This window comes from Ornithorhynchus anatinus, chromosome 5 (genome assembly GCF_004115215.2).
Source record: "Ornithorhynchus anatinus isolate Pmale09 chromosome 5, mOrnAna1.pri.v4, whole genome shotgun sequence".
NCBI lineage: Eukaryota > Metazoa > Chordata > Mammalia > Monotremata > Ornithorhynchidae > Ornithorhynchus > Ornithorhynchus anatinus.
Genome location: NC_041732.1, coordinates 13,730,471 through 13,753,495, shown reverse-complemented (window position 1 = coordinate 13,753,495; position 23,025 = coordinate 13,730,471). Strand labels below are relative to the sequence as shown.

Genomic DNA, 23,025 nt, shown 5'->3' with positions numbered 1-23,025 from the left:
ATGGGGGACCGAGACTGATTCTGACCTGATTATCTGATATTTACCCCGGTGTTTAGGACAGAATAAGCCCTCACAAGTACCACATTACCAGGGGCCTCCCTCTTCCTGTTCAGTACTACTAATAATGATGGTATTTGTTAAGCACTTATGATGTGTCAAGCACTATTCTCAGGGCTGGACAAAGAGGTGTCCCACAAGGGGGTACAAGGCAGGCCCTGAGGTGGGGTGTCATGGTCAGTGGGGACAGGATTGGGGAGGGGGACCCCTGGACAGTTCCAGGGGGACACCTCCCAACTAGCCAGCTGCCTCCAGAGAGGTATCATTGTGTGGGAAAGCAACGGAAGGGTTGTCTGAGGCCCTTCACCGGCCTCCATCCCTCTAGCCTCTCCCACTTCATCTTCTTGAATGGTCCTTTGGCATACATCTCTCCACTCCTCAAAATCCTTCATTGATTCCCATCTCATTCTGTATCAAACAGCACTCAGCTGAGTTGGCTTCCAGGCTCTCTATCACCTGGCCCCACCTCACCTATCTGCTGTCTTCACCTACTTAGCCCCAAACCCGCCAGGCTCTTTATTTAATTCCCAAACCAATTTTCTAGCTGTACCTCACTCTAGACTCTCCTGCCTCTGTCCCCTCATTTATTCTATTTGCTATGCATCCCGGCTAGACTACTGTATCAGCCTTCTCTCTGACCTCCCTTCCTTCTCTCTCACCCCGCTCCAGTCTAGTCTTCACTCCGCTGCCCGGCTCATCTTCCTGCAGAAACGATCTGGGCATGTCACTCCCCTTCTTAAACAACTCCAGTGGTTGCCTATCAACCTCCGCTCCAAACAAAAACTCCTCACTCTAGGTTTCAAGGCTCTCCATCACCTTGCCCCTTCCTACCTCTCCTCCCTTCTCTCTTTCTACCGCCCACCCCGCATGCTCCACTCCTCTGCCGCCCACCTCCTCACCGTCCCTCGGTCTCGCCTATCCCGCCGTCGACCCCTGGGTCACGTCCTCCCGCGGTCCTGGAATGCCCTCCCTCCTCACCTCCGCCAAACTGATTCTCTTTCCCTCTTCAAAACCCTACTTAAAACTCACCTCCTCCAAGAGGCCTTCCCAGACTGAGCTCCTCTTCTCCCTCTACTCCCTCTGCCCTTCCCCCTTTACCTCTCCGCAGCTTAACCCTCTTTTTCCCCTTTTCCCTCTGCTCCTCCACCTCTCCCTTCCCATCCCCACAGCACTGTACTCGTCCGCTCTACTGTATATATTTCCATTACCCTATTTATTTTGTTAATGAATTGTACATTGCCTTGATTCTATTTAGTTGCCATTGTTTTTACGAGATGTTCTTCCCCTTGTCTCTATTTATTGCCATTGTTCTTGTCTGTCCATCTCCCCCGATTAATAATAATAATGATGTTGGTATTTGTTAAGCGCTTACTATGTGCCGAGCACTGTTCTAAGCGCTGGGGTAGACACAGGGGAATCAGGTTGTCCCATGTGGGGCTCACAGTCTTAATCCCCATTTTACAGATGAGGTAACTGAGGCACCAAGAAGTTAAGTGACTTGCCCAAAGTCACACAGCTGACAAGTGGATGTTGGTATTTGTTAAGTGCTTACTATGTGCCAAGCACTGTTCTAAGCGCTGGGGTAGACACAGGGGAATCAGGTTGTCCCATGTGGGGCTCACAGTCTTAATCCCCATTTTACAGATGAGATAACTGAGGCACCGAGAAGTTAAGTGACTTGTCCAAAGTCACACAGCTGACAAATGGCAGAGCCGGGGTTCGAACCCATGACCTCTGACTCCAAAGCCCGTGCTCTTTCCAGTGAGCCACGCTGCTTCCCTAGCGTGGTTTAGGATTAGACTGTAGATTTAGCGTGGATTAGACTGTAAACCCGTCAAACGGCAGGGACTGTCTCTATCTGTTGCCGACTTGTTCATCCCAAGCGCTTAGTACAGTGCTCTGCATATAGTAAGCGCTCAATAAATACTATTGAATGAATGAATGAACTCTCACACTCTTCAAATCCAACAGACCACAGCTCTCCCCACACTCAAAGCCTCTTAAAATTCCCTCCTCCTTCAACAAGCTTTCCCTGCTTATTCCCCAATACCCAAGCTGTATAAACCTGTCAGCCATTTCTTGAAGTTCATTCATTCATTCATTCATTCATTCATTCATTCATTCATTCGTATTCATTCAGCGCTTACTGTGTGCAGAGCACTGTATTAAGCGCTTGGCAGAGCACAATACAACAATAAACAGTGACATTCCCTACCCACAACGAACTTACAGTCGAGTAGGGGTGACTAGCTTAGTGGAAAGAGACCGGGCTTGGGAGTCAGAGATCGTAGGTTCTAATCCCAGCTCTGCCACTTGTCAGTTGTGTGACTTTGGGCAAGTCACTTAACTTCTCTATGTCTCGGTTACCTCATCTGTAAAATATGGATTAAGACTGTGAGCCCCACGTGGGACAACCTGATCACCCCAAGTTTACTGATCACCTCAAGCTTAGAACAGTGCTTGGCACATAGTGAGCACTTAACAAATACCATTATTATTATTTTTATATTAATAAATAAATTACAGATATGTACATAAGTACTGTGCGGCTGGGAGTGGGGAAGAACAAAGGGAGGAAGTCAGGGCACTGGAGAAGGGAGTGGGAGAAAAGGAAAGCGGGGCTTAGGGAACACCTCTTGGAGGAGATGTCCCTTCAGTAAGGCTTTGATGAGAGTGAGAGTAATTGAGGATGGAGGACATTCCAGGCCAGAGGCAGGATGTGGGCAAGGGGTCAGAGGCGAGATAGACAAGATCGAAGCACAGTGATCGAGGTTAGCATTAAAGGAGTGATGTGTGTGGGCTGGGTTGTAGTAGGAGAGTAGTGAGGTGAAGTAAGAGGGGACAAAGTGATTGAGTGCTTTGAAGCCAAAGCAGTCAATGGTGAGGACTTTTAAATTTTTCTTCTTCTTCTTATTAATAACATTAGTATTTGTTAAGTGCTTACTGTACTTCCAAACACTGTACTAAGCACTGGGGTGGATACAAGCTAGTCAGGTTGGACACAGTCACTTCCCCATGTGGGGCTCACAGTTTCAATCCCCATTTTACAGATGAGGTAACTGAGTCCCAGAGAAGTGAAGTGACTTGGCCAAGGTTACACAGCAGACAAGTGGCAGAGCTGGGATTAGAACCGGGGCTCTTCCCCCCTTCAAAGCCTTATTGAAGAGGCCTTCCCAGACTAAACCCCACTTTTCCTCATCTCCCACTCCCTTCAGCGTTGCCCTAACTTGCTCCTTTTGTTCTCCCCCACCCATCCCAGTCCCACAGCGCTTATGTATATCTTCATAATTTTATTTACTTATATTGATGTCTGCCTCCTCCCCTCTAGACTGTAAGCTTGTTGTGGGCAAGAATTGTCACCATTTATTGTTGCATTGTTCTGTCCCAATCACTTAGTACAGTGCTCTGCACACCGTGAACACTTAATAAATATGATTGAATGAATGAATGAACCCATGACCTTCTGAGTCCCAGGCCCATGCTCTATCCATTAAACTATGCTCCTCAGCATTTGTGTATACATATTTGTTCAAGTGTACATTCAACTCTTCATTTTAGGGTATTCCACTTGTAAATATTCACATACTTCTCTTCCCTGTTAAAGTATAAGCTCCTCGAGGAAAGCAGTGTGGCCTAGAGGAAAGAGCCCAGGCCTGGGAGTTGGGGGAAATGGGTCTTAATCCCAGCTCTGCCACTTGCCTGCTGTGTGACCTGGGGCAAGTCATATCACTTCTCTGGGTCTCGCTTTCCTCATCTGTAAAATGGGGATGGAAAGCTGTTCTCCCTCCCACTAGGCCTGTGAATCCCTGTGGGATAGGGACAAGGACTGTGTCTGCCCTGATTATTCTGTATCTTCTCCGTGACCTTGGTCTCGGCAGAGTAGCATTTGATCAATTCAGACTTCCTTCTCACCCCGCTCCCAAGCCTTCGGCGGCCTTGGGAGAGGTGTGGGACTTGGGAGGCCTGATGTCATTACCAGTACTCCAAAAGCCTGAGAACTGAAAACACAGATCATCTCTGGGATGCAGCATGGTCTAGTGGAAAGAGTCTGGGCCTGGGAGTCAGAGGATCTGGGTTCTAATAGCTCTGCCGTGCGTCTGCTCTATGACCAATTTCTCTCTGCCTCAATTCCCTTATCTGCAAAGTGAAGATTCAATCCCCGTTTTCCCACCCACTTAAATGTGAGCCCCCCGTGGGATCTGGTTATCTCTCACCTACCCCAGTGCTTAGTATAGTGCTTGGCACTTAGTAAGCACTTAACAATACCACAGTTATCATTATCCAAATTCCTTTCCCAATCTGTTCTCAGAACCACTGAGCCAAAAAGGACCAATCTTTTAAGCAGAGTTGGTCAAATGGGAAATATGAGGGAGAAGGAATTCTAGATGCCTTTTTTTTGGCCCTTTGTCCCAGTACCCTGAGAAAAATTCCTGGGAAGCCAAAAAGTCTTAGTTTTAAAAGTCTGAGAAATGAGCCCTACTGGCCTTTAGAGGGTCTTTTCCATCTCTGGTATTGTCATCTCTAAGACAAGGGCCTGGATAATCACATAAAGTGATTAACTCTCTAGAGCCTGGGCAGGTCACTTCATTTTTCTGAGTCTCGGTTTCCTCCTCTGTAAAATGAAATACCTATTCTCCTCCTAGACCATAAATTCCTTTTGGGCAGAGAACCTGTCTAGTATTTTACTCTCCCAAGACCTTAGTAGAGTGTTCTGCATACAAAAAGCACTCAGTAGGTGCCATTCACTGATACATTGCTGGCTAATTACTAACTGGATAATGCAGACTTAACTGTAGTTCCCTCATGAATTTCTTCCCAACCTCAGTTGGGGAGGAGAAGGAGTTGGCCTCTGCTCCCTTGGGTGAAAGATTAGTTTCTGCTTAGGGGTGTGTCTTTGGGCCGAGGCACTCCTGCACATACTGAGATATTCTGGCATCACACATGCCGCCAAACGGCAATTTATCGGGCACATTTTTCTAATAAAAGCTGAACTGAACTCCACCACCAAGACCTATCACCCCTGGGAGTCAGGGAACCTGGGTTTAATCCCAGCTTGGCCAGTTGCCTGCTGTGTGACATTGGGCAAGTCACTTAACTTCTCTGTGTTCTCTTCCTCATAAGTGAAATGGGGGTTTCAACACCCGTTTTCTATTCTTTGTAGACTGTGAACCCCGTGTGGAACAAGGACTGTGTCTGATGTGATTGTTCTGAATCTATGTCGCATAGTGTAGTGCCTGACACCTAGGAACTGCTTTACAAATACCACAATTACTATAATAGAAGCAGTGTGGCATAGTAGGTAGAGCGTGGGCCTGGGAGTCAGAAGGTCATGGGTTCTAATTCCGGCTCCGCCACTTGTCTGCTGTGTGACTTTGGGCAAGTCACTTAACTTCTCCAGGCCTCAGTTCCCTCATCTGTAAAATGGGGATTAAGACTGTGAGCCCTTGAGGGACAGGGACTGTATCCAACCCAATTTGCTTGTATTTACCAAGATACACTACCAGAATGATTGCAGATGGAGGCGGGGTGCTCTGGGAGAGATGTGTCTATGGAGTCACTGTCGGTCAGATACCCCAGTGCTTAGAACAGTACATTCATTCAGTAGTATTTGTTAAGCGCTTACTATGTGCAGAGCACTGTACTAATCGCTTGGAATGTACAATTCAGCCACAGATAGTACATGGTTCTAAGCACATAGTAAGTAATTAACAAATACCTCAAAACCCTCCAGTGGTTGCCTAGAGAAGCAGCATTGCTCAGTGGAAAGAGCACGGGCTTTGGAGTCAGGGCTCATGAGTTCGAATGCCAGCTCTGCCACTTGTCGGCTGTGTGACTGTGGGCAAGTCACTTAACTTCTCTGTGCCTCAGTTCCCTCATCTGTAAAATGGGGATTAAGACTGTGAGCCCCACGTGGGACAACCTGATTCCCCTATGTCTACCCCAGCGCTTAGAACAGTGCTCGGCACATAGTAAGTGCTTAACAAATACCAACATTATTATTATTATTATTATCAACCTTCGCATGAAACAAAAACTCCTCATCCTTGGCTTCAAAGCTCTTCATCCCCTTGCCCCCTCCTACCTCACCTCCCTTCTCTCCTTTTCCAGCTCAGCCCGCACACTCCGCTCCTCTGCCCCCGCTCACCTTCTCACTGGGCTTCGTTCCCGCCTGTCCCGCCATCGACCCCCGGCCCACGTCCTACCGCTGTCCTGGAACGCCCTCCCTCCTCACCTCCGCCAAACTAACTCTCTTCCCCTCTTCAAAGTCCTACTGAGAGCTCACCTCCTCCAGGAGGCCTTCCCAGACTGAGCCCTCCTTTTCCCACTGCTCCTCCTTCCCTCCCCATTTCCCCGACTCCCTCCCTCTACCCCTTCCCACAGCACTTGTGCCTATTTCTATATATTATTGTTACTCTATTTATTTTATCAATGATGTGTATCTATCTATGATTCTCTTTATTTTGATGATATTGACGCCAGGCTACTTGTTTTTGTTTTGCTGTCTCCCCCTTCTAGGCCGTGAGTCCGTCGTTGGGCAGGGATTGTCTCTATCTGTTGCCCCGTTGTCCGTTCCAAGCGCTTAGTACAGTGCTCTGCACATAGTAAGCGCTCAAGAAGCAGCGTGGCTCAGTGGAAAGAGCACAGGCTTGGGAGTCAGAGGCCATGGGTTCGAATCCCGGCTCTGGCACTTAGCTGTGTAACTTTGGGCAAGTCACTTAATTTCTCTGTGCCTCAGTTGCCTCATCTGTCAAATGGGGATTCGCTGTGAGCCTCACGTGGGACAACCTGATTCCTACCCCAGCGCTTAGAACAGTGCTCTGCACATAGTAAGCGCTTAACAAATACCAACATTATTATTATTATCAATGAATGAATGAATGAATGAATAAATGAATAAATGAATGAATGAGCAAATGCCGCCATTATTATTACAGTCTTCGGGCTCCCGGGGAAAAACTACATTTCCCACAAGGCCGCGCGATGCGACGAGTCTCGCGAGACTTCTGGCCAGGGCGGCGGTGGCCGTTGACGGCGAGGCCCAAATATCGCGAGAGTTGGTGGGTGAGTGCGGGAGGAAGGAGAACAATGCCCGGGTGAGCAGTGGGGTCAGGGGTTGTGTGATGTTGGGGTGGAGGCGGGAATGCAGGGGGGCGAGGCGGGGAAAAGGAAAAGCCGGTCACGTTGGACTGCTGCAGTCTTCTAAATTACCTCCCAGCAAGGCACTGTCAGGGTGGAAGGACTGAGCATAACAATAATAATAATGTTGGCATTGGTTAAGCGCTTACTATGTGCAAAGCACTGTTCTGCACATAGTAAGCGCTCAATAAATACTATTGAATGAATTATAGTAAGCGCTCAATAAATACTATTGAATGAATTCTGCAAGGATACAAGGTGATCAGGTTGTCCCACGTGGGGCTCCACAATCTTAATCCCCATTTTACACATGAGGGAACTGAGGCACAGAGAAATTAAGTGACTTGCCAATGTTGGTATTTGTTAAGTGCTTATTCTGTGCAGAGCACTGTTCTAAGCGCTGGGGAGATAGAGGGTAATCAGGTTGTCCCACGTGAGGCTCACAGTCTTAACCCCCATTTTACAGATGAGGTAACAGGCCCAGAGAAGTTGTGGCTCAGTGAAAAGAGCGTGGGCCTCGGAATCAGAGGTCATGGTTTCGACTCCCGGCTCTGCCACTTGTCAGCTGTGTGACTGTGGGCAAGTCACTTAACTTCTCTGTGCCTCAGTTACCTCATCTGTAAAATGGGGATTATATGTGAGCCTCACGTGGGACAAACTGATTACCCTGTATCTGCCCCAGCGCTTAGAACAGTCCTCTGCACATAGTAAGCGCTTAACAAATACCAACATTATTAAATGACTTGCCACTCAGCTGACAAGTGGCAGAGCTGGGATTCCAACCCATGACCTCTGACTCCCAAGCCCAGGCTCTTGCCACTGAGCCACGCTGCTTTTAGTTGTCCAATCTGTAATTAATAATAATAATAATGGTATTTGTTAAGTGCTATGTGCCAGGCACTCTTCTAAGCGCTGAGGTGGATCCCAGCAAATCAAGGTGGACCCAATCTCTGGCCCACATGGGGCTCAACCATCTCAATCCCCATTTTACAGTTAACTAGGCCCAGAGAAGTGACTTGCCCAAGGTCCTACAGCAGACAAGTGGCAGAGCTGGGATTAGAACCCATGGCCTTCTGACTCCCAGGCCTGTGCTCCATTCATTCAATCGTATTTATTGAGCGCTTACTATGTACAGAGCTCTCTACCAAGCGGCTGGAATGTACACTTCCGCTACGCACGATGTGCTAAATGCTTTGGTAGACCCAAGATGATCAGGCCCAACCCTGCGTGCCCTCGTGGAGAGAGCCTGTTTCAGGGAGTCAGAGGACCAGGGTTCTAATCCCCGGTCTGCAACTCGTCCTGTTGTGTGATGATGATGGTATTTGTTACATGCTTGCTATGTGCCAGGTACTATTCTAAACGCTGGGGAGATACAAGCAAATCGGGTTGGACAGAGTCCCAGTCCCATGTCAGGCTCACAGTCTCAATTCCCATTTTACAGATGAGGTAACTGAGGCCCAGAGAAGTGAAGTGACTTGCCTGAGGTCACACAGCAGACAAGCGGCCGAACCAAGATTAGTACCTTCTGACTCCCAGGCCCGAGCTCTATCCGTTACACCAAGTTGCTTCTTGGGCAGGTCACTTTTCTTCCCTGTGCCTCAGTTTCCTCATCTGCAGAATGAGAATTCAATGCCAGCTCTCCCTCCTATTGTAGACTGTGAGCCCCATGTGGAACCTGATTATCTTGAATTTACCTCCATGCTTAGTGTAGTGTTTGACACATAGTAAGTCCTTAACAAAGATCACAATTATTAATTATTATTATAATAAACACTTAACAAATACATAATCAGCTACTGAGGGGAGTAGACCCAATCGTCTTCTCCCATCGTTAACCTGGGGCAGTGGGCCCTAGTTTTTCATCAAAGCAGTACATCAGTCAAAATATTAATGGTATTTATTGAGCACTTACTGTAAACTGAGCACTGTAGCAAGCAGTTGGGAGAGTACTAGCATCTTGGGAAAGAGCAGCGTGATTTAGTGGAAAGAGCCTGGGCCTGGGAGTCAGAAGGTCGTGGGTTCTAATCCTGTTTCTGCCACTTGTCTGCTGTGTGACCTTAGGCAAGTCACTTTATTTCTCTGCCTCAGTTCCCTCATCTGTAAAATGGGGATTAAGACTATGAGCCCCATGTGGAACAGGGATGGTGTCCAAACCAATTTGCCTGTATCCCCCTTCCCCATCTCTTCCTTCCCAGTGTTTAGTACAGTTCCTGGCATATAGTAACCGCTTAATAAATACCATGATGATGATTATTACAATACCACAGTTGATAGACATGTTCCCTGCCCACAACGAACTTAAGCCAGGTAATACACCCTAGATGGGGGCAGGTATATAGTTGTAGAGGGGAGGGTGGAGAGGGGACTTCATTTCCCCTAAGAATGAAGTCTTAGGGAAGGCTTCTTGAAGGAGATTAATCAATCATATTTGTTGAGCACTAAGCACGTGGGACAGTTAAAAAAAAAAAGTTGGTATTTGTTCAGCACTTACTATGTGCTGAGCACTGTTCTAAGCGCTGGGGTAGACACAGGGGTATCAGGATGTCCCACATGGGGCTCACAGTCTTAATCCCCATATTACCTCTGTAGATGAGGTAACTGAGGCACAGCGAAGTTAAGTGACTTGCCCACAGTCACACAGCTCCCTGACGCTGTTTAGTGCCATTGTTCTTGTCTGTCCATATCCCCCGATTAGACTGTAAGCCCGTCAAACGGCAGGGACTGCCTCTATCTGTTGCCGACTTGTTCATCCCAAGCGCTTAGTACAGTGCTCTGCACATAGTAAGCGCTCAATAAATACTATTGAATGAAGTGGCAGAGCTGGGATTCGAACTCATGACCGCTGACTCCAAAGCCCATGCTCTTTCCACTGAGCCACGCTGCTTCTCTACAACACAACAATGTAACATATACACATTACCTGCCCATGAGAGTCCAGAGGGGGAGACAGACATTAATATAAATTATGGATATATACATAAGGGCTGTGGGGCTGAGGGTGGGTGATGAGTAAAGGGAGCAAGTTGGGACAGCGCAGAAGGGAGTGGGAAAAGACGAAATGAGAGCTTACTCAGGGAAGGCCTCTTGGAGATGTGCCTTCAGAAAGGCTTTGAAGCTGGGGAGAGAAGGGAGAGTAATGATCTGTCAGTTATGAAAAGGGAGAGCGTTACAGGCCAGAGGTCACAGGATGTGGGCAAGAAGTTGGTAGCGAGGTAGAGGAGATGGAGATAGAGTGAGTGGGTTAGTATTAGAGGTGCTAAATGTGTGGGCTGGGTTGCAGTAGGAGAGCAGCGAGGTGAAGTAGGAGGGGGTAAGGTGATTGAGTGTTTTAAAGCCAATGGTGAGGAGTTTCTGTTGGACGCAGAGGTGGATGGGCAACCACTGGAGGTTCTTGAGTGGGGAAACATGGGCTGGACGTTTCTGTAGAAAAATGATACAGGCAGGATGTGATGTGATATGACCTTCTGGGTGGAGGAGTCTGCAGATGGGGTCCTGGGGTGGTTGTGTCTGCAGGATAGTCAGGGCTGCTGGGAAGCCCCTATTTCAATCAGTGCTGTTGATTGAGTGCTTCTGGAGTGCAAAGCACTGCCCTGAGCACTAGTTGTATTTATTGAACACTTATTGTGTGTAAAAATTGTACTAAGCCCTGGGAAAGAATACACATGTGGGAATTAGGGCCCCCAGCCCATAATAATAATAGTAATGATAATAGCTGGAATTTGTTAAGCTCTTACTAGGTGCCAAGTACTGTATTAAGAGCTGGGTAGAGACAAGAAAATCAGATAGGAACAGTCTCTGGGGGCATACAGTCTAGGTAGGAAAACCAGGCATTTAATCCCCATTGTGCAGATGAGGAAACTGAGGTGGGAGAGACATGATTGAGGTGCAGCCAGAAGGTGGGTTTGAGAGGGAGGAAGAGAGCGAGCTGGAGAGTAGTGTGGGGGGGACCCAGCGCTGAGCTCGTGAAAGAGCTGCAGATAGGGGTGATGAAGCAGAAGAGGAGTCGACGAGCGAGGGTGGAAAGAAGCAGTCAGGAGAAGAGCCAGGTTAATACGAAAGCGAGGCCTGATGAGGTTTCCAGAAGAGAGAGGGCCCAGAGAAGTAGTGTGGTCTACTGGAAAGAGCCCAGATCTGGGAGTCAGAGGACCTGGGTTCTAATCCTAGATCTGCCACTTGTCTGCTGAGTGATCTTGGTTGGACAAATCACTTGACTTCTCTGGACCTCAGTTTCCTCATCTGCAAAAATGGAGAGTCTGTTCTTGTTTTCCCTCCTTACTTATAGTCTCTGCCCCTTATGGGGCTCACAGTCTGTCCCCCCAATGATCTTGTATCAGACTATCAATTGTATTTAATGATGATAATAATAATAATGATGGTATTTATTAAGCGCTTACTATGTGCAAAGCACTGTTCTAAGCGCTGGGAGGGTTACAAGGTGATCAGGTTGTCCCATGTGGGGCCCACAACTTTCATCCCCATTTTACAGATGAGGGAACTGAGGCCCAGAGAAGCGAAGTGACTTGCCCAAATCACACAGCTGGCGAGCAGCAGAGCTGGGATTAGAACCCATGACCTCTGATTCCCAAGCCCAGGCTCTTTCCACTGAGCCACACTGCTTCTCGTATTTATTGAGCACTTATTGGTTACAGAGTACTGTAGTAAGCACTTGGAGAGTACATTATAAGAATGTAACAGAATTGGTAGACACGTTCCCTGCTTATAATGAGCTTACAGTCTAGAGGGGGAGACAGACATTAATATAACTATATTACAGATATGTACATAAGTGCTGTGGGACCAAGTCGGGGGTTGAATAAAGGGAGCAAATCAGGGTGACGTAGAAGGGAGTGGGAGAAGAGGAAATGAAGGCTGAGTCAGGGAAGGCTTCTAGAAGGAGTTGTGCCTTCAATAAGGCTTTGAAGATGGGGATGTTTGTCGAACATGAAGAGGGAGGGTGTTCCAGGCCAAAGGCAGGACGGGTGAGAGGGGTCCGTGGTGAGATAGATGAGGTCAAGGTACAGTGAATAAGTTGGCATTAAAGGAGCGAAGTGTGTGGGCTGCGTTGTAGTAGGAGATGGGTGAGGTGAGGTAAGGGGTAAAATGATAGTGTGATTTAAAGCAGATGGCCAAGAGTTTCTGTTTGATGTGGAAGTTGATGAGCAATCCCTTGAGGACTGGGGGAACATGGACTGAATGTTTTTGTAGAAAAATGATGCGGGCAGCAGAATGAAGTATGGACTGACTTGGGGAGAGACCACTTCTTACAGGGCTCATTGCCTTGATTCTATTTAGTTGCCATTGTTTTTACGAGATGTTCTTCCCCTTGACTCTATTTATTGCCATTGTTCTTGTCTGTCCGTCTCCCCCCATTAGACTGTAAGCTCGTCAAACGGCAGGGACTGTCTCTATCTGTTGCCGACTTGTTCATCCCAAGCGCTTAGTACAGTGCTCTGCACATAGTAAGCGCTCAATAAATACTATTGAATGAATGAATGAATAAACAAGCCTGAAATCTTGGCATTATCCTCTCATTCAACACACATTTTAAGCTATCACCAGATCGTTCTGTCTTCACAGCATCACTAAAATCTGCCCCTTCCTCTCCATCCAAACTGCTACTGTACTGATCCAAGCATTTAGCATATCTCACCTTAAGTAGTCACTCAATTGTATTTATTAAACACTTACTGTGTGAAGAACACTGTACTAAGTACTTGGGAGAATACAATATAATGATAAACAGATATTTCCTGCCCACAGCGAGCTTATCCATTCATTCAATAGTATTTATCGAGCACTTACTATGTGCAGAGCACTGTCCTGAGTGCTTGGGAGTGTACAGTACAACAATAAGCAGACACATTCCCTACCCACGGTGAGCTTACAGTCTAGGGGGAAGACAGTTATTAATATAATTAAATAACAGATATGTATGTAAGTGCTGTGGGACTGGGATGAGGGGGTTGAATAAAGGGAGGAGGTCAGGGTGATGCAGAAGGGAGTGGGAGAAGAAGAAAGGAAGGCTTAGTCAGAGAAGGCCCCCGCTTACATTCTAGAGGGGAAGACAGACATTAATATAAATGAATTGCAGATGTACGTAAGTGCAGGGGGGTTGGGAGAGGGGATGAATAATGGGAGCAAGTCAGGGCGATGCAGATGGAAGTGGGAGGAGAAAAAAGGAGGGCTTAGGAAGGCCTCTTGGAGGAGATGTGCCTTCAATAAGGCTTTGAAGGAGGGAGAGTAATGGTCAGATATCAGGCTAGAGGCAGGACATGAGCGAGGGGTCGGCCGTGAGAGAGGAGATTGAGGTACAGTGAGAAAGTTACATTAGAGGAGCGGAGTGTGTGGGCCGAGTTGTAGAAGGAGAGTAGTGAGGTGAGGTAGAAGGGGGTGGTCGACAGTGTTGAAGATGGCTGAGAAATTGAGGATTAGGAAGGAGTAGAGGTCATTGGATTTGGCAAGAAGGAGATCATTTGTGACCTTTGAGAGGGTGGTTTCTTTGGAGTGAAGGGGAAGGAAGGCAGATTGGAGGGGGTCAAGGAGAGAATTGGAGGAGAGGAACTTGAAACAGCGGGTGTACACAACTTGCTCAAGAAGTTTGGAAAGGAAAGGTAGGAGGGAGGTGGGACGATAACTGGAGGAAGCCGTAGGGTCAAGGGAGGGTTTTTTTAGGTTAAGGGAGATATGGGCATGTTTGAAAGCAGTGGGGAAGAAGCCATTAGAGAGCAAACAGATGACGATGGCGGTCAGGGAGGGAGGAAGGGAGGGGGCAAGTGTTTTGAGGTGTGAAGGAATGGGGATGGATGCACAGGTGGAGGGGGTGGATTTTGAGAGAAGGCAGGAGATCTTTTCTAGAAATACTGCTGGGAAGTGTTGAATCTGTTGCTGAATTCTACATTCCAAGTGCTTAGTACAGTGCTCTGCACATAGTAAGTGCTCAATAAATGCTATTGAATGAATGAATGAAAGGGCAGGAGGACAGAGGGACTGGGGAGGGACTATTGCATCAACATTCTCACTGACTTACCTGCCTATTTTCTCTCCCCTGCCCAGTCCATACTTCAGTCTGCCACCTATATAATTTTTTTAAGAAGTTCAATCTATGCTTCCCCACTCCTCAAAACATTCTAGTGGTTGCCCATCCACCTCTGCATCAAATAGAAACTCCTTATTATTGGCTTTAAGGCCCTCAATCATCTCCCCCACTCCTACCTATCTTTATTCGCCCTCCCTTCTGCATTGCCTATGAACTTGGATTTGTACCTTGAAACACTTTTCCCCATAAAACACCTGAGACCTGAGTTCTAATCCCAGCTCTGCCACTTGTATGCTGTGTAACCTTGGGCAAGTCACTTAACTTCTCTGTGCCTCAGTTCCCTCATCTGTAAAATGGGGATTAACTCTGTGAGTCCTATTTGGGATGGGGATTGTGTCCAACTCAATTTCCCTGCGCTTAGAACAGCACCTGGCACATAGTAAGCGTTTAACAAATACCATAGTTATTATTAATGCTATTTTTATTCACTGCACCCTCAGTCCCACAGTGCTTATGTACATATCCTTATTCTTTCCCATTTCCTCTACCTGTAATTTATTTTAATGTCTGTCTCCCCCCTCTAGACTTTAAGGTCACTGTAGGCAGGGATCGTGTCTACAACTCTATCATATTCTTCCAGGTACTTAATAGAGTGCTATGAACACAGTAAGTGCTCAATAAATACTGTTGACTGATGGATCCTGACTCCAGTCCAGGACTCGTTTCATTAGGCCTCACTGTTTTCCAGAAGAGGAAGTAATAAGAGTATTAAGATATAGACAAAAAAGCTACTGGTGACTGTGAGTACTTAAGTACTTAATAATAGTAATAATAATGTTGGTATTTGTTAAGCGCTTACTATGTGCAGAGCACTATTCTCAGCGCTGGGGGAGATACAGGGTACAGGGTCTGTCCCACGTGGGGCTCACAGTCTTAATCCCCATTTTCCAGATGAGGTAACTGAGGCACAGAGAAGATAAGTGACTTGCCCACAGTCACACAGCTGACAAGTGGCAGAGTTGGGATTCAAACCCATGACCTCTGACTCCCAGGCCCATGGTCTTTCCACTGAGCCACGCTGCTTCTCTAATTTGAGAAGGACTCATGACCTAGTGTAAATATTAATAATAATTGTGGCATTTGTTAAGCACTTACTATGTGCCAAGCACTGTACTAAGCCCTGGTGTCTTGTCTTATGCTGTCGAGTTGTCTCCTACCCATAGCAACGCCATGGACACATCTCTCCCAGAACGCCCCTCCTCCATCTGCAATCGTTCTGGTCGTGTATCCTTAGAGTTTTCTCGGTAACAATATTCAAGTGGTTTACCATTGACTCCTTCCAAAGCACTGGGGTTAGATACAAGATAATCAGGTCTCACAGGGGGTTCACAATCTAAGTGGGAGGAAGAACAAGTATCGAATCCCCATTTTGCAAGTGAAGGGAACTGGAAAGAGCATGGGTCTCGGAGTCAGAAGACCAGGATTCTAATCCTGCCTCCACCACTTTTCTGCTCTGTCACCTTGGGCAAGTTACTCGACCTATCTGGGCCTCAGTTTCTTCATCTGTAAGATTCCTGTTCTCCTCCCCATTAGACGTTGAGCCTCAGGTAGGTGGCGGAAACTGTGTCCGATCTGATTGGATTGTATCTACTCCAGGGTTTAGCACAGTGCTGGGTACATAGTCATCCCAATATGTATGGTCTCTAATTGAGAAGTCTGTCTCCCCCAGTAGATTGTCAACTCCTATAAGGCAGATACCACAATTTCTGATATACTCTGGTCTCCGCCTCCCAGGGATACAATAAATGTGATGGATTAATTGTTTTGCAGGCTTTAGGAAGGTGTTCAGTGTAGCCAACTTAGATTTCCTTGACTGTAATGTAGAACTCTTCCCTCTGGTCCGGTCCTTGCGGGAAATAAAATGTTGTTTACTGTCCCTCTTATTGCTGGATATTTTCCCACGGGAGCTAAGAACAGCATGTTCATTGCCAGTAGCATTCTCAGTTGGGAAGGGACCCTCACTTTTGTGGGTAAATCAAGCCTTTGACCGAACCCTTCCCACCAGCTAGTTTCCAACGGAGCAAAGAAGAACCAGAAGGCCCGAGGCCCGTGACTCATCTCATGCAGAATCCGCTGACGAGCCAAGTGCCACTTTGGGAAACCAGGAAGGACTGTCTTCAGCCCACCCCACTGGGCAAATAAATGGGTCCCGCAGGTTCAGAGTAGAGTGACAGTTTTACATTCCCATGTCCTGGTTTGGGTTTTAATCCCAGCTTCAAACAAATACAAGGGAATGGCTCTAGGATTTCAGGCTCGAAGCACGTTTTCCCAGTCTTTCCATTGCCCTGGACGGCAGAGGGGTGAAGGAAGCGGAGGTGTCGGTGATGAGGGACCCTGGTCTCTAGATGAGTGGTTGGAGAAGGCAGGACTCCTGGGTTTGGGACCTGACTTGTGGCACAGGCGCTGTTAGGTAATCGCCTCTCTGAACTCCAGCTTTCCCTTCTTCTGGAACGTTACCCCTGTGGACTACAGAGGTGTTTTGCAAATGGGGAAACTGAGCCCCGGCACGGTTAATCATTTTCCCACAGACACCTGTCTCCCGGAGCCAAGGAAAAACAAGCTTTCCGATTAAATCTCTGGTAATGGCCGGGACATTCCGTCCTGGGCTCAGTCTGTCGGACACAGGATGAGCCTCCGACTTTGGGTTTGGGATGTGAATGGCAGGAAGACTCTGCTCCTGCCACCCACCTCTGGTACAGAATGGCCCGACTCTCTGGGTAAAACAAATAGGGGCCTCACCCTCTTCTGTTTAACCCCAGAATAAACGGGCATATTGGCAGTCCTGAAGATCGAAAACCTAAGTCTTCCGCATCCTGTGTCTTGCCCTTGCAACCCCCGCCCCCTCCTCCCAAACCCCGACAGTGGGGGCGGAGTGCGTTTTTCAACTCAACCGCCTTGAGCTGGTCACTGAGGCAGACGTCCGGGGTCACTTAGGGTCAGTGGGGAATGCTCATTTCTGGGTTGTCCATCTGTGACCTTGGGAAAATAGGAGCAGTTTAGCCTAGTAGAATGAGCGCAGACCTGGGAGCCACTTATCTGCTGCATGACCTTGCACAAGTCACTTCACTTCTCTGGGCCTCAGCTTCCTCATCTGTCAAATGTAAATTAAATCCTACTCCCTCCTTAGACTGTGAGTTCCACGTGGGACAGGGACTGTTTCCAACCTGATTAACTCATATCTGCCCCAGCACTAAGAACAGTGTTTGACACATAGTGATTGCTTAACAAGCAACATTATGGATGTCCTCCCGTCACCTCAAACTTAACGCGTCCCAACCAGAGCTCCTTATCTTCTCACCCAGACCCTGTCCTCCCCCTGACTTTCCCATCACTGTAGATGGCACCACCATCCTTCTTGTCACACAAGCCCGGAAACTTGGCGTTATCCTTGATTCCTCTCTGTCATTCAACCTGCATATTCAGTCCGTCACCAAATTCTGTCGGTCCCATCTTCACAATATCTGCCCTTTTTCTCTCCATCCAAACTGCTACTACGTTGATACAATCACACATCCTATCCCACTTGGATTACTACATCAGCCTCCATGCTGACCTCCCAGCTTTCTGTCTCTCCCCACTCCAGTCCATACTTCATCCCATTGCCGAGGTCATTTTTCTATAAAAACATTCCCCTCCTCAAAAAACTCCAGTGGTTGCCCATTCACCTCCGTATCAAATAAAAACTCCTCACCATTGACTTTAAATCACTCCATCACCTTGCCCCCTCCTACCTCACTCACTTCTCTCCTTCTACTATTTAGCCTGCACACTTCACTCCTCTAGTGCTAGCTTTTTCACTGTGCCTCGAACTCGCCTGTCTCCCTGCTGACCCCTAGCCCACATCCTGCCTCTGGCCTGTTCCACCCTCCCTCCTCAAATCTGACAGACAATTACTCTCCCCCCATTCAAAACCTTATTGAAGGTGCATCTTCTCCAAGAGGCCTTCCCAGACTAAGCCCCACTTTTCCTCATCTCCCACTCCCTTCTGTGTCACCCTGACTTGCAGCCTTTGCTCTTCCCCCTTTCCCAGCCCCACAGCATTTATGTACATATCTGTAATTTTATTTATTTGTGTTGATGTCTGTCTCCCTGCCTCTAGACCGTAAGTTCGTTGTGGGCAGAGAATGTCACTGTTTATTGTTGTATTGAACTTTCCCAAGCACTTAATACAATGCTGTGCACACAGTAAGTGCTCGATAAATATGATTGAATGAATGAATGAAAAAAAAGAACCCTACCCTCTCCTCTCCTAATGAATGGTTCCCATCGCTGACATGACTGCTCTGAGACCCTAGAGTTGAGTTCATCCCTGTCAATCAATCGATGAATGTATTTATTGAGCACTTACTGTGTGCAGAACACTGGACTAAGCGCTTGGGAGACTACAGTACGAAAGAGAAATTATAGACAATTTCTGCCCACAAGATCCTTACAGACTAATGGGAGGAGCAGACAATAAAATAAATTTGAAGTGGATATCAGTGGTATTTATTGAGTGCTCACTATGTGCAGAGCACTGTACGAAGCACTTGGGAGAGTACTTTATAGCAGAGTTGGTAGACACGTTCCCTGCACCCAAGGAGTTTACAGTCTGGAGTGGAATATGTTACGTAAATGTCATTGATAACCTGGGTGCTTCTCTAACTGAAAATCTTAGAGAAGCAGCGTGACCTAGTGGAAAGAGCACGGGCCTAGGGGTCAGACCACCAGGGTTCTAATCCAGGCTCTGCCACTTGTCTGCTGTGTGACCTTGGACAAGTCACTTTGCCTCTCTGAGCTTCAAGTTACTTCATCTGTAAAATGGGGATTAAGACTATAAACCCTATGTGGGACAGGGATTATGTCCAACTTGATTATTTTATATCTACCCAAGTGATTAGCAGAGTGCCTGGCACATGATAAGCACTTAATAAATACCATTTTTAAAAAATTCTGCTGACTCTTGTCCATGTTGAAGAAAAACCCACAGCTCTAGTTGTTTAAATTAGCCCAGCAGGTCTCTTTTTTTGTTTTTCCACCACCCTTCTTCCCCTTCCATTCACTTTATTTCCCCTTCTTCCCCTTCTATTCACTTTATTTATTCCCCAGCATGGGGGCTGGGAGAGTCAGGTGGGAAAAATGGGGCTGGATTGTCCCCTGAGACCCTTTTGGCCAAGAGGACCCATGGACCCATGAGAGTAGTTGGCAGTCGGTCGTGGTCATGGCATCTACTGAGCACCTATGAGGTGCAGCGCACTTTACTGAGTCCTTGGGAAAGTACCACAGAAGTACAAGATACATTCCTGGCCCAAAAGGAGCTTACAGAGAAGCAGTGTGGTCTAGTGGAAAAGAGCCCAGGCCTGGGAGCCAGGGCTCCTCAGTCCTGCTCTGCCACTTGCCTGTTATATGGCCTCGGGCAGGTCACTTAAATTCTCTGCCTGTTTCCTCTTTTGTAAAATGGGAGTTTAACCCCATTTTCCCTCCCCCATAGGCTGGAAGCCCCTGGTGGGACAGGAACTGTAACTTTATCTTGACACACAGTAAGCGTTTTACAAAATCTATTGTTGTTATTATTATTATTATTATTATTATTATTACATCCTAATGGGAGGAGATAAATATAAAACTGTTTTCCGCTCCCCGGATACCCTCACCCTAAATGTGGCTTCTGTGTTTGCATGCTGATTTGTACAGTCCTGCTAGATTAAAAACTCGGTGAGGGAGGGGTTCGTGCCCTCCTACTCTCTTGTTCTCTCCCAAGCGCTTAGTCCAGTGCTTTGCACACAGGAAGTACTCAATAGATACTAATGATTGTTTGGCTTGGTTGGTTCTGGGAGGGAACTGTACATCATTCTCCCATGTGGTTGGGAATCCTCTAGACCGTGGGCTCATTGTGGGCAGAGAACATGTCTGCCAACTCTTTTGTACTGTACTCTCCCAAATGCTTAGTACAGTGCTCTGCGCAGAGTAAGCACTCAGTCAATACTACTGATGGGTGGGTTGGGCTGGGTTCCTTTTCTCTGATTCTAACTTTCATGGGGGTAGGCACTTACCAGCAGATGCACCTGAGTGAGAAATGTTTAATACTACTACTAGTAATAATAATTGAGGTATTTATTAAATGCTTCCTTTGTGCCAAGTACTGGGGAAGTTTCAAGATAAGCACATCAGACACTGCCCCGATTCGAATGGGGCTCACAGTCTGAGGGAGAGTGGGTATGGAATCCCATTTTATGGATAATGAAAAGAAACGAAGTGACTTGCCCAAGGTTATATAGCAGACACGTGGTGGGGTCAAGATTAAAACACTCCTGACTACCAGTCCTGTGCAGTACCCACTGGGCTGGGCAAAGGAAAAGACGGAAGCTGAACCTGAACATTTGATCTTCCCCACTATAGAACGGAGCTGGCTCATTCCCGCTCATTCTTGCCCTGGGTCCCTCTTCACTCCTCTTGGCCAAAGCTTCCTGAGAAGGCTGGTGCAGCGTGGCCTAGTGGATAGAGCAAGGGCCTGGGAGTCAGAAGGTCATGGGTTCTAATTCCGGCTCCCCCATATGTCTGCTCTATAACCTTGGGCAAGTCACTTTGCTTCTCTATGCCTCAGTTACCTCATCTGTAAAATGGAGACTGAGACTGTGAGCCCCACGTGGGACCGCGACTGTGTCCAACTCTATTTGCTGGTATCCCCCTCAGCGCTTAGTACAGTGTCTGGCACATAGTAAGCACTTAACAAATACCATCATTGTTATTATTGGCGTGCCCGTGGAGTTTCTCAGCCTGCTGGGCGACCACCCCCCAGCTGGCGCTGCCCACTGGAAGATGGTTCCTTTTCTGTTTTTAGGCCCCAGCTCTTGCCGAGGAAACACGAAGGTGCAGCTTGGGTGTCTCCTTAATGTCTGAATCCCAAGTCACCCATCCAAAGGCAGTTCCCCTGCCGCCTGACAAGTCAGAAGCTCCTCCCAGGACGCTCCACATCCTCGTAGGAGTCACCGGGAGTGTGGCTGCCCTGAAGTTGCCCCTTCTCATCTCTGGCCTTTTGGAGATCCCAATGGTGAGTACACCACCCAATTGAATTAACTAATGTGCCAAGCACTATTCTGAAGCACGGCGGTCCCTTTGAGGGAGGGAAGGAGAGGACCCCGTGTTCCGCTGGACATTAAGGTTCTAGAAGAATGAATAAGAACCCTAATAATTATGGCCTTTAAGTGCTAACTGTGGGCCAATCAATTAGTCAATCATAAAGTACAGTTCAATAGAGTTGGTAGATAATCAGGCCCACAAGGAGCTTATGGTCTAGAGACACATAGCGCTTAACAAATACCATGATAATAATAAATATTCTTAGAAGGGGAGACAGACAATACAATCAGTTTCAGATAGGGGAAATGGCAGGGTGTAAGGATATGTACCTAAGTGCTTTGGGGCTGAGGGCAAGGTGCAGATCAGGGGCTTAAAGCTTACAAATTTGAATGCCAAGCACGTACTAAGTGGAGGAGTAGACACAAGATAATTAGGCTGGACACAGTCGCTGTCCCACACAGGGCTCGCAGTCTAAGCAGGAGGGAGAAGAGGCATCGGATCCCTGTTTTACAAAATGAGGAAGCTGAGGCATAGAGAAATGAAGTGACTTTTTATTTTTTGTGCTTTTTTTAAAATGCTGATTACATGCCAGGCACCGTGCTGAGAGAGATCCACGCTAAACAGATTGAACACAGTCCATGTCCCACATGGGGCTCACAGTCTTAACTCCCGTTTTACAAATAAGGTAACTGAGGCACAGAGAAGTTAGGTGCCCTGCCCTAGGTCACATGGCGGACAAGTGGCGCAGCTGGGATTAGAACCCAAGTCTTCTGAGCTCTTTCCACTAGACCACCCTGTTTCTCTAGGCCACTCGAATTTTGCAGGCAGTGGCTGATAAGTATTTAGGAGAATCAGTCCACCGAGAACCAGTTCCAGGGCTCTGTGCCAACGGAGAGGTAAATAAATGCTGACTGGTAGCGCCTAGTGGGCAGCGGATATGTCTGCCAACTCTTTTATATTGCACTCTCCCAAGCGCTCAATTATTCATGCAATCATATTTATTGAGCACTTACTGTGCGCAGAACACTGTACTAAGCACTTGGGAGAGTACAATATAACAATAAACAGACACATTCCCTGCACACAGTGCTGTGCACACAGTAAGTGTTCAGTGAACAGTATTGATTGAATGACTGATTGAAATGACTGAGGAAGTTCTTCATTTCAGTCATAGGATGCTCTTAGGGAGCTGAGAAAGCTTTTACATGTCTGTCGCCTGCTCAGTCTCCTTCGTGTTTTTAGATTGTGAGCCCAGTGAGGGCCAGGGATTCTGCCCATTTCCCATCTGTGTATTATTTCCCAGAGTTTAGAACAGTACTCTGCACACAGAAAGTGTTTAATAAATTCTACTAATACTACTGAAGCAGCGTGGCTCAGTGGAAAGAGCCCAGGCTTGGGAGTCAGAGGTCATGGGTTCTAATCCCGGCTCCACCACCTGTCAGTTGTGTGACTTAGGGCAAGTCACTTCACTTCTCGGTGCCTCAGTTACCTCATCTGTCAAATGGGGATAAAGACTGTGAGCCTCACGTAGGACAACCTGATTACCCTGTATCTACCCCAGCGCTTAGAACAGTGCTCTGCACAAAGTAAGCACTTAACAAATACCAACATTATCATTATTATTACTATTATTGTTATCATTCTCTGGGCCTCAGTTCCCTCATCTGTCAAATAGG

The 23,025-nt window shown here is 47.3% G+C and overlaps 1 protein-coding gene across 1 annotated transcript in view; it reads left to right on the top strand.

Annotated features, from left to right (window-relative positions):
* The first annotated feature begins 7,103 nt into the window (after window positions 1-7,103).
* PPCDC (phosphopantothenoylcysteine decarboxylase) overlaps window positions 7,104-23,025 on the top strand; it is a 39,139-nt gene continuing 23,217 nt past the window's right edge. Inside the window, exons 1-2 of the mRNA XM_029065807.1 lie at window positions 7,104-7,151; window positions 21,111-21,320. Coding sequence (XP_028921640.1) covers window positions 21,162-21,320 — 159 coding nt within the window. The 5' untranslated portion in view covers window positions 7,104-7,151; window positions 21,111-21,161. The remainder of the gene's footprint in view (window positions 7,152-21,110; window positions 21,321-23,025) is intronic.